Below are 12,518 nucleotides of genomic sequence, written 5' to 3'. Positions count from 1 at the left end.
TCAGCCTGGACACAAGTGAGACCCCATCTCTAAAAAAAAATTCTTTTAAAAATTAGCCAGGTGTGACGGCATGCACCTTTAGTCCAAGCTCCTTGGAGACTGAGGCAGGAGGACTGCTTGAGCCTAGGAGTTTGAAGTTGTAGTGAGCCTTGATTGCACCACTGTACTCCAGCCTGGGTGACAGAGTGGGATCCTATCTCTTAAATAAATAAATAAATTCCAAGACAAATAAGATGGTCTATGTATTTGGTGTCCAAGATTATCGGCAGTAAGATATTCTACTACAAACAAGATTTTCTACTGCAAAATTATTATATATTGTTTAATATCATTAAAGCATTTAATATGATCTTTACATTCATAAGCACTTCTTGCTTTCAGAACTCAGGTTCTTGGGGAAAAAAACAAGAAGAAAGAATTAGAGATGAATTCTCACAAAGTTACTCTTTGTCTTTCTATTTGGATGTTCTCAGTGAAGTTAAAATGATTATTTTTTGGTTAAATTGTGCAACTTCAAATTTCAGCAGCTTCATCTGAGTCAGGGTTGTATTTTTGGAGCAAAAGTTCGCTGGGATTTGTGCATGCATATAACTCACTGATTTCAGTAGAGCTTTGTATCTATTTTGAAAGGCAGAAATTAGCTTAGACATTTAACTTCAATTAATTTAATCCATAGGAGGGGAGAGATTATATGTTACCATAGTTGACTATAAAATCAATTGAAGAGTCCACATATGTCCACTTAGCTCATAATTAGACTCAAATTAGTGTTCATGGACATTCCTTAAACTCTAATAGTAGAAGGTGAGCCCTGTGTGTTATTCAGCTTGCTAGCCCTGGTGCCTGGAGTGATGTTTGACCTAGAGAAGGGGATCAGTAAGTGTTCATTGAATTGAATTGACTTTAGTTCAAATCTCATCCAGTGCTGGAATCCTTCTAGAGCATTCACTTAATCTAGTAGTGACCTGGGGTCTTTACTAAAGTTACATCTGAGTGCCGAGTTGTACTCATTTTAATTTAGCAGATACCTAAGTTCGGTAGTGAGCACACATTTTACATACAACTTCATAGTTTAATTTTTTTTGTTTGCTTTTAGCATTAGAAGCAACTACCAGTATCATCTAGTTTATTCCCCACTCACTGCTATATGGGAGGAAGTCTGTTCTTTTTATACTGGAAGCATTCTGTGGCCATATTTTCCACAATGAAGGTCTTTAAGAATCTTGCCTTTTATCTGGCAGGACCCTTAAAGTAAAGGATTCTAGTCCTCTTCCTATGTCAAACATTCTTTTGGAATTTCTTCCCCCAGATCTCTCTTCTGGTGCTGTTCAGGCTGCTAGCATGTAAAATCTTTTAACAGAATCATTACATTTGGGGAAAGCTGCTAGCTGCTATTTAAAAAATGCCTAATATGTTTTAAAAATGGATTCTAGACTCAGCATAATAATCTTAATTAAATTGTAATTTCCAATTGCTTAGGAAGAATATATGTATATATAGATATATCCATCAAATTATTGGTTAAGTACATGGAGTAGCTTTAGAACATAGCATAATGAAGTAAATTTTGTTTAGTACATAGATTCAACGTAAATGTCAACATTCCTAATCTTAAAGGGAGTTTATTTGACATACTAATTTTCTGTGCTATACATACCTCAGGGCAACTTCTCATCTTTCCTCACACCAACAGAGGTCTTCCTCTCCTGATTTTGAAAGTCAGTGTTTGATAAAGAGAATCTCAGGAGGAAAAAGGAAAGGTGAAAAGCTGGCAGCTGGGTCTAACTCTTCTGAGCAGGGCATTCTTAATATTCATTTTGGTTGGGTCTGCAGAACTCTGGGAAATAATTTCAGGTGGGGAAAATGGTTTTTATCAACTCCCAGGTTAGGCAGTTTGGTTGGGGAAATACTTTTTTTTTTTCTAAATAAACTTCACAAAACATCATAAAATCACAATGCATTGTACATTTATTCATGAGCCCTTCTTAAGTTTTTCCACAAATGAAAACATTTCTTTACATTGAGACATGAATGGTAATATAAAACTGGTTTCATGGATGACTCATTTTCAGCCATTTTTTTCCTCGACCTCACCGAATTCTCAAATATAAAGGCAGTGAGAGAGAAGTTTTACTGTTTTCATGATGACATTCTTCCCTCCCTGCATGTATGAAGCTGTTGTTGCTATCATTTGGGAACTCCACGTATTCAGGAAGGGAAAAATATCAAAGTAGAGTCTCCAAAGTATTTGTTAGCTTACATTACACTTTGGAAAAATGCCAAGGTATATTTGAAAAAATAATGTGTTTATTTCCCCCACCAAGAAGTTTGATCAGAGCATTGCTCTTAATTTAAAGGATAGCATTAATTTATGGTATTCAGCTATTTTTATTTTCCAAGGCAAAATGTTGTTCTCCTTATACCACTTCTGTAAGATTCACATTTTGTAACTTTGAAATGATGCCGACAGTTGGCTAATTTAGGGCTGAAGTTTGGGAATTAATGTATCTGACTTATAGCCATTGTGATTCTAGAGGAATTTTCAGTGGGATTAGACTCCTATAGGATTAAACAGACTTTTGGTGACTGGGTTTATCAAGAATATAACATTAATAAAGGTGGTATTCTTAGGAGTAATTGAATAATGTGAGAAAAGTATGAAATCTGATGAACAACCTGATGGCATTTATAATAGATACAGTCAAGTGGTAACTGGAATGTTGATATTATCCCATTGTAAAGTATAAGCTTACAAAGTCAAATACATCACACACAAAAAAGGTAAATTAAATCCCTTTAAAGTACAAAAAATACTCCAAATCTTAAGTTATTTATTGATAAGAAGTATTACATAAGTATTCTGAAATTATTTTTATTATTATCAATTGTTTTCCCCTGGACATTGGGTAACAGAAGACAAAGGAAATGGAGGTAAATTAGGCACATGGAAAATACAAAGCATGTAGTCATTTTTCTTACATTGTAACATATTTTCCACTAAGAGTAAATAAAAATAAATGCAAACTTGATATAGCAAGCATGCTTGACACTAACCAATTCTTCACATCACCGTAAAATTGTAAATGTAATAGCATTAACTAAGAGCTTAGTAATCTTTGATGCACATTGAGCAACTGTAAAACAAGGTTATTTTTATATAATGAAACATTTATAAACTGTTATCTACTTGGACTAACATATAAGTGTACTATATAAAAGCACTTTGCAAGTGCGCAGATATTATCATTCTAATATATAGCTATTGTCTTTAATGCTAAATAGTATAAACTAATTTTACAAAACCTAAACAGTTGGCTAAGCAGTAATTTCTTTTATTTTTAAATTAACAACTTTTCTGCTTTATCGCTTTTACCAAAAGGTTTTTTATTTTAAAATTAAGGCTAAAAGAAAACCAATTTATTTCTAGAATTTATTTTTATTCCTATTAATTTTTTTAACTTTCTAAATTATCTTTCCTTTAGTTTTTAGTGAGTTTTGTTGAATAATAATGTAAGTAGCAGCAGTAATACATGAAATCTTACTGTATGACGTGCAGCTATATGACAGATACTGCTTGCTTAGTTGTTAGAATTTTGAAGGTAACTATTTAATAAAATGTTTCCTCCCCAACATGCAAAATTTAAAAAACACACATAAATAACCATTATCATTAGCTCACAAACATATGCTACGGACCATCAACTATATATTATTTTATAGCTTTTCCAATGTAGTTTAGCTAACATTTTAGAAATATGTATTATTTCTAAATTCATATGCCTGTTTAAACTTCATTATCTCAAATGATACTGACAGAATGTCATGAAACAGTATCATAATATACATATAGACATTATTTTGATGCAATAAACATGTGATTTTTAAGACTTTCTTAATAAACACACATGTTTATTCTTTGCTGAAACATGTTTCTGCAAGTGCCATACCTATATTTTGCAAGTTCCTATTTACCTGATGAAGACAGTCTTGCTGAAAATGTCTTTTCCTTTGAAAGCTCCTTGTAATTAGGAATAAGAGCCCTTACTCATTAGACAAAGCTATTGTTTTTTCTTCCAGGAAACCTCTCCTTCACCAAATTGCTAAACTGTAAAACATGGGTTTGGCACTGAAACATGCATTTTTATATTTTTGCTCCTTACTAACCAGATAACACATGAGATGCAATGAAACTTCCACAAAGTAAACCTCGTATTATTAGTACCTCTGAGCACGAAGCTATGTGACCAGTACTAGATTGATAGACCCTGCTGGCGTGGCAATTGCATCTTATGTGGAATGTATCTGGTGTTTTATTATTTGTTTTAGAGTGTCATTTCAATGTAATGTGCTGTTCTTTGTGTCTTTGTTGTCTCTTTTTTTTCTTTGTCCCCCCAACAGCATTTTGTCCCGCACAGGGAAGAAGGAAAACCAAGATGCCTCCAATTTGACAGTGCCCATGACCATGTGTCTTTTTCCTGTGCCATTCCCACTCACCCCATCTCTAAGACCGCAGGTCAGTTCCATCAACCCTACTGTTACTCGCTCCCTCCTTTACAGCGTCCTGCGAGATGCTCCCTCAGAACGCGGCCCGCAAAGTCGTGATGCTCAGTTGTCAGACTACCCTTCTTTGGACTATCAAGGCCTCTACGTGACTTTGGTGACTCTCCTGGATCTAGTTCCTTTACTACAGCATGGCCAACATGGTGAGTACTTAGCTGAAACCTTTGGAAATGTACATGGATACTTATGAATGTATATGATGCTGAGCAAGTGGCTTGGAGATGGTCGCTATTGTAATCAATCACCTGAAAGGGCTCTGTGTGGCTAGAAACACTACACTGAAGCTTCATTATGGTGCTTCCCATACTATCATTTTATATTGTTTTATTGCCAGAAGGATGTTATCCAAGTAGGGTATTCGGGGAGAATGGGCTGGAGAAAGAAGGAAGACATATAACAAGAAATTTTCTCTTCTTGATCAGTTATCATGAGGACTTTTACTGAAATTATGAGTGGGGAGATAAGATTTTAAAACTCATGCCCAGAAAATTAAGAGGTAGAACTTGAAGAGCAGACTATAATCCACTGACTAATTCTGTGATTTTTGAGGGAGCAAATCACAGAAATTCTCTAGGACCCATTTTTTCCTGTCTTTAAAGTAAGGAGGTTGGATGAGAAGTAGTCTCTAAGAACTCTTCCAAATGTAAATAGCAATCAATAGTTATTACAAAATGTTGTACCAAAATGTAGATATAGTATATTGTGGCACCGCATGCTGTATTCAGCATATGGTATTAATGGTGCTATGTGCTGTTTGCAGTATGTGTGCAATATATGATATTAGTGGCACTTAGAATAGAAGTTTAAGAGCCTGCTTGTTTTCTTAACTCTCCCCCCTTTCTACTCTGTGTCCTTACTCAGTTTCATTATCTTGCTTGCTTACCAGCTTCTCCTAACCCATAAAAATGAGAGAATCAAATGAAAAACAATGCAATAAGAAAAGAGATTTTTGCAGATAATGCACTTTAAAACAGTAGTTGTCTTAACTTCAAAGCTCTGCTCATTTGGTCCCTGGAAGTATGATAACCAAAGTTTCACTGTACAGAAAAATTGGAATTTTGGAAAATGAGTGGGTAGTGGGGGTTAATCTGTCTTTTAGTTATGGCTAACTCCCCTAAGAGAATTCTCGATGCTTTATTTCATACAATGTGTTACTAATTTTAAAAGTTTAAAAATCTACTGAGATAAAAATGAAATAATGACTTTTGGACTTGTTTTTTCTTATATTTACAATTCTGTGTTATAGTGAATGTAAAAGGTATAGAAATTCATAAAGTTGCTTATTGTGTAATTCTTTAGCCATCTTAAGCCTAGCCACTTTCACTGTGATCCTCTGTCAGCTCCGAACTTAAATGTGAGGATTCTGAACATAAGACTGCCAGAGCTGACTATGGTTATGAGCTGGTCAGTGCTTCTCCTTTGTGACGACTGATCCTGAACTCACTTGGGACCTACCTGGTCCTGGGTTTGGTCCAGTGTGTTAGGGGAGCTGCCCATTATCTTCAAAGCCCCTTGATTAAGATAAAGACATTAAATTTGATAAATTGCAATCTGTATAATTGCAGTTAATGTGTAGATTGTGATGATTTCAGGGGAGATGATTTGTATTTTTGCTTTTATACCTTCAGCTGTTTTGTGACTTTGTGACATTGTTATTTAGCTATGGTGTTCTTGTTCTGCATGATAGAGCTTAGATGGTAGGAAAAAACTCGATAGTTCTAAGGAATAGTTCAGAGAAACAATACAACATTGTTTCTTGAAGCATGGTCTGAAAAACATCAGAATCACCGAGGGAGTTTGTAACATGGAATTCTGGTTCTTGGGACTTCTGACTAAGAATCACTGAGGGTTGGGGCCTGAGGATCTGAATTTTTAGCAAGATCCTGTGGATGCTTCTTTTGCACAGACTTTGAGAACCACTGCACTGAGACTGGAGGCTGTGTCCTCCCACTGGTCTGGGTGGAGTACAGGAAGAACACAAGGCAACGGTTTTGTTGCAGTTCAACTGCTAACTCTCATGTGATCCTGGGCAATCACCTCTCTCCAGACCTCGGGTTTCTTTTTTTTTTTTTTTTTTTTTTTGAGACGGAGTTTCGCTCTTGTTACCCAGGCTGAAGTGCAATGGCACGATCTTGGCTCACTGCAACCTCCGCCTCCCGGGCTCAGGCAATTCTCCTGCCTCAGCCTCCTGAGTAGCTGGGTTTCTTATATGAGAAATACTCCAGCTGGGCTCCTTTCAGTGCTAATGGTCTGTAATTAAGCTAAAAGGCCCAACGAAAGCAGCCGAGACATCTTGTATGCACAGCCTTGGTTAATTCTTAAATACTTGTGGATTTTCCATTTCAGTCGTTTGAGCTTAAGGTTGTCTGACCCTGGCTCTCTAGCGTGCACTGTGGCCACATCCTCTCTGTTGTTAGCTGATGTGCCTGTTGAGATGGCATATTACTTCTGATGACAATCAGAAATAACGTTAGGAATCAAAATAACACTAAGAAGATACATCTGCTGCAAAATAAAGAAAAGTCTAGTACTTTTCTGTTATAATGAAGGCAAAAGTGATCAAAGTCTTCATCATTAAACCTTGGCTGATGGCCTGTATTTTGGGAAGTCCAGAAATATAAAAATGTACATTTAGTGTAATGGGATTTGGCCTACATGCATTCTAAAGCTAAATAGTTATGGTTTTCTTGCATTGCCTTTATTTTTATTCTTGTGCAGGTAATAAAAATAGTAACTGTTAATATTAATAACAGCTAATATTTGTGGAGCACACATTATGTGCTACGCTAAGGACTTTACATTTATCTCATTTAAACCTCCTAACAAATCTTCTAATGAAGTGAGGTAGGTATTGTTACTATCCATGTTTAAAGATGTTGTTAGAAAGATTATTATGAGGTAGCACGTCCTCCCATGATTATTGATGACCCAATGCACAGGGTTATGTAGCATCAGCTTAAGGCTTCCCTTGTTTGGTGCTTGCTGAATCTGCTGCTCTGCTGGAGGTTGCAAACTACCTTATTGCCTGACACTCCAGATGGTGTGATTGATGTAACAGAAATAGTCTGGTTTTGTTTCTGACCCTGCCCTTGACTTTTCTGAAACTTCCATTGGGCAAATCATCTAATTTCTTGTGCCTCAGTTATCTTGTGTAGAATGTAGTAATACGAATACTAAGTATTATTGAAGATTGAGAAGATGTGAAGGAAAAATACATATAATGGATATTTATATTTCTTAACATATTCATTCATCAGTCATTTATTGACTAAGTACTGTATACATAGTACCCTAGTTAAACATTATGTTTCATAATACTTAATAGGAAGGGAGCACTAGTCGCCTGCAATTTAAACCAGTTCATTAAAGCTTAATATGTGAAGTTAGCATATTTTGTTAATTGTGAAATATTCAGTGACTGATTACTCAATTTTGTTTTGTAGATCTTGGACAGTCGATATTTTATACAACTACATGTTTGCTACCTTTTCTCAATGATGATATTCTGAGTACTTTGCCCTACACGATGATATCAACGTTAGCTACCTTTCCACCATTTCTGCACAAGGATATTATTGAATATCTTAGCACATCTTTTCTACCAATGGCTATATGTAAGTCCAATCTTACCTAATACTAGATTATTTTTATGTAGTATATGACTGGAAATGGCTTTTGCTGTTATAGGCTCTAGGTTTTCAAGATTATAATGGAATCTCTTGATATATACATAAGCTATGATTTAAATTCAGTCACTTTAGCATGGATGTTATGGTGGAAGCCAAAGAAATGAAAAGCATTAGGCCTTAGAATTATTTTATTTAGATAGTTTGATCTTATAGAATAGAAAAAAAGAACAGAGAAAGGCAGTCTAGATTTCCTGTGTATAAATTACTGTATCTTTTGCCACTTTAGAAACAAGATGGGAAAACTATTGTCTTAGATGTAGAAATTCCTATCTTTTGCCTCTGAAGGCAGTGGGATGTGATAGAAAGAGAATTAGATAGTCAGGATGTGCAGATTCCGGTCCGAGCTCTGCCTCTAATCTGGGCAGCTCACATAGCTGAAACTTCATCTACAGAATGACAAGCCCATTAGCTTTCCCTTATAGAGGTATCCTGATTATAAAGTGAGTTGAAATTTATGAAAAAAGCTAAAGCCTGCAAGTCACATGCAATGTGTGATTATAAACATAAAACTGACCTGAATCCTGTTTTAATTCTATAGACTTAATCTTTCAGGCCTTCCAGACATGAGCACAAAGAGAGAAAAAAAGTTGCATTGTGGTTTTTATGATCAAAATCATTTTCAAGTATTTTTTAAAGAAATGGATTATGGATTAATCTGTGTTTTAGTAGGGAATCTGAAAAGATTGTGAGTTTAGAAGTCAAACATCTGGATTCAAATCATAGCTCTTTCACCTAGTAGCTATATGACCTTAGGCAAATTACTTAACTTTCTGTTTCTTTCCTATAAAATAATAATAATAATGATAATGATAGCTACCTCATAAAGTTGTGGGATAATTAACATGATTAACTTGGAACATTGGTAAAATGCTAGCACAATGCCTGGTATGCAATAAGTGTCAGCTTGCTTCTCTCCTCTCAACTCTTGCTTTAGAAAAATACTTTGGTTGGTTAACGTTCCTCCTCGTGATCATCATTCACATTTTAATTTTATGTACTTATGATCTTATTAAAGTTGTTGCTCTGTAATAACAATTGGTAACCATATATATGTTTTGAGCTATATTTGCTTTATTTTACAATCAAGTTTAATGTTAACTATGGAATTGTACTTTTCATGTCTTTCAGCAAAGAGTTTGAATTCTGCCTAAATTATATAGCAATTCAAAAAAATTAGCAGACTGATCTTCCTTCCTTCCTTCTTTTCTTCCTTCCTTCCTCCCTTCCTTTCTTCCTCCCTCCTTCCCTCCCTCCCTCCCTCCTTTCCTTCCTTCTTTCTTCTCTTCTTTCTTTCTTTACTTTTTTGAGATGGAGTGACACTCTATCATGGAGTGCAGTGGTGCAATCTTGGCTTACTGTAACCTCTGCCTCCTGGGTTCAAGTGATTCTCCTGCCTCACCTTCCCCAATAGCTGGGACTACAGGTGTGAGCCACCATGCCTGGCTAATTTTTGTATTTTTAGTAGAGATGGGGTTTTGCCATGTTGGCCAAGCTGGTCTCCAACTCCCGACCTCTGGTGATCCACTCTCCGTGGCCTCCCAAGTGCTGGGTTTACAGGCGTGAGCCACCGTGCCTGGCTTCCTCCCTCCCTTTCTCCCTTCCTCCCTTCTTCTCTCTTTCTCTGTCTCTCTCTCTCTCTTTTTAGAAATTATGATCAGTCTGCTAATTTTTTTGAATTGCAATATAATTTAGGCAGAAGTCAAAGTTTTTGCCGAAATCAAACTCTTTATTCTGTTGCCTGGGCTGAAATGCAGTGGCATAATCATAGCTTGCTGCAGCCTCAAAATCCTTGCCTTAAGTAGTGACCCTTTTGCCCTAGGCTCCCAAGTAGGGTGTGAAGGCCTCCACCACCATGCCCAGCTAATTAAAAAATTTTTTTTGCAGAGGTAGGGTCTCGCTATGTTTCCCAGGTTGATCTTGAACTCCTGGCCCCAAGTGACCCTCTTGCCTCAGCCTCCCAAGGTGCTGGGAGGGGGTGGTGGGATTAATGAGGAGGCTGTATCTTTCTAATAATCAATTTAATTCATGAAATCCCTCCTTCTGAGGAATAAGTTAATAATTGTGGGAGAGATGTTGAAAATATCAGGACTCTGAAGTTACATTTAAGATCGATCAAGTATTGTGATAGCTGGCAATTTGTTTCTTTACACTTGATTATTAATTTCTACTTAATTAGAAATACAGATCCCAAAACAATGCCATGTAGTATTTTATAATTCTTACTTACATAAATATCAAACCTTGGCAACTGAGAATAAAATGGTAAGTTGAGTTTACAAAATTTGTATATATTTTGTTGTTTATTAGTGGAGTAACTTGACATTTATTTGAAGGTCTGAACAAGTCACGTAATGTCCCCAAGGTCCCATTTTTTTCAATCATAAAGAAGGGGTTTGAAACAAATGTTCAATCTTGAAGTTTATTTCTGGCGTGCTACTTTGAGTTTAAGTAACATCAATATTATTTTGTGTAAGAGGTACATATGTCCTCTAACTCAATTGTTGGTCTGCTTCGTGTGTTTATTTTGTTGCTCTGGTTTTATTCTCTTAGCTTCGACTTTCCTTTCTCATAATCATTCCTGTGGGTTAGTAATAGCCAATATTTGTCATCTTTTTTTAATTTTTATTATTTTTTTTGAGATGGAGTTTTGCTCTTTTTGCCCAGACTGGAGTGCAATGGCTTGACCTCAGCTCACCACAACCTCTGCCTCCCAGGTTCAAGTGAGTCTCCTGCCTCAGCCTCCCGAGTGGCTGGGATTACAGACATGCACCACCATGTGCTGCTAATTTTGTATTTTTAGTAGAGATGGGAGTTCTCCATGTTGGTCAGGCTGGTCTTGAACTCCTGACCTCAGGTGATCCACCCACCTTGTCCTCCCAAAGTGCTGGGATTACAGGCTTGAGCCACCATGCCCGGCCTGTCATCTTCAAATTTTTGAAAATAAATTGTAGTAGCAACTTTTACAGCAAAATTTGATTACACCATTCAGGTGTTTCCTTTGGACTTGTTATTTCATGAGTATACAAAGACACAGATCCAAAGCTAGAAGGATATAGTTTCAGATTAATTATGTTAAAATGGACTGATATGAGAATGTGTGTCTGTGTGTGGTATCCATGTTTTTCTTTTTTTTTTTTGTAGTTGTTTCGGTGTTTAGAAATTGTGACCAAAACAAGACAAGAGCATTTAACTTCTTGCAGCGTATTTTTATTTCAGGACTGGGATGTTAGGATGAAGGATGTTGTGTTTCCTGAGTACTTGATAAAGTCTTTAAGACAAAATGGCTTTTTATCTCTTTGGTGTGGTGTTCCTAATGTCAGATAGAAAACATGAACAGCTTTTCAGATGCAAATTGATTCTGTTATTAAGGACCTAGAAGATAAAGTTCTGATCTTTGAAGTGGACCTAATGAGGTATTGCAGCTCTTCAGATTAAGAGGCCAGCATGTATATCGGAGATTTCCTCCTTACCATCCTTGTCAATAAACCAAGTGCTGGACTTTTATTTTAGAATGAGTCTTTTTAACGTTCTGCAGAGCAAACTTCCACTTATTTATTATGAAAATTTCCTTTGACATACTTTTCAACTCCTTCCATAAATAAAATATATTTCTCTTTATTCCAAATGTACTCAGTATGCATTGTTTATAAAAAATATATTAAAGGAGTTACTAAGAATTGAGAAAGTCATTTGCATGTCACCATGGAAACCTCTCTTTTTTCAATAAAGGATCTGTGATTTGTGAACTGAATAGAAATATGGATGTTTGGAAGATGATACTTTAGCAGAAAATAGAGCTGATTTCAAGTGAACATTAATTGATTCAGGCTATGTTATTGTAAAGATAACAATAAAGCTGAATAGTTATATCAGCTTAAGATATAATTGTTTAAGATTATTCTAACATATCCTTGTATCCCAGAATGTTCATCTCATCCAGTTTCCTTTCCACCCTAAATTTTCTCAAAAAGTCATTTACCTTCAGGGAAAATAAAGTTTCATTTAAATCTTTTTATTTTTATTTTTATTTTTATTGCATTTTAGGTTTTGGAGTTTCATTTAAATCTTAAAGGCATTATCTTAAAGGCAACTGTGTGACTTAATTGACTCTCTGGTTCCAGACCATTTACCCTGGATCAGTTTTTGTTCTATTCCTACTACTACAGAGAGTGCATGTTATGTTTCTATGACCTTCCAAAGACTAATAACATGTAGAAAAAAACAATAAAAATGCAAAATGATGATATTTAAATAACCTTTAATATATAC

General features: G+C 35.7%; 1 protein-coding gene across 15 annotated transcripts in view; it reads left to right on the top strand.

Moving 5' to 3' along the window:
- Positions 1-12,518, top strand: part of UNC79 (unc-79 homolog, NALCN channel complex subunit) — a 261,471-nt gene that overhangs the window by 38,624 nt on the left and 210,329 nt on the right. For 14 of the 15 annotated variants that reach the window (XM_074393444.1, XM_074393429.1, XM_074393440.1 and 11 more), the window contains 2 exons: positions 4,399-4,703; positions 8,004-8,174. In XM_074393444.1, coding sequence (XP_074249545.1) covers positions 4,457-4,703; positions 8,004-8,174 — 418 coding nt within the window. In that variant the 5' untranslated portion in view covers positions 4,399-4,456. The remainder of the gene's footprint in view (positions 1-4,398; positions 4,704-8,003; positions 8,175-12,518) is intronic. The other variant, XM_074393438.1, reaches the window with a different exon arrangement.

The sequence above is a fragment of the Saimiri boliviensis genome, chromosome 2, assembly GCF_048565385.1.
Source record: "Saimiri boliviensis isolate mSaiBol1 chromosome 2, mSaiBol1.pri, whole genome shotgun sequence".
NCBI classification, from domain to species: Eukaryota; Metazoa; Chordata; class Mammalia; order Primates; family Cebidae; genus Saimiri; species Saimiri boliviensis.
Note: the sequence above shows the minus strand (reverse complement) of the source record. Positions and strands in the feature narration are given on the sequence as shown.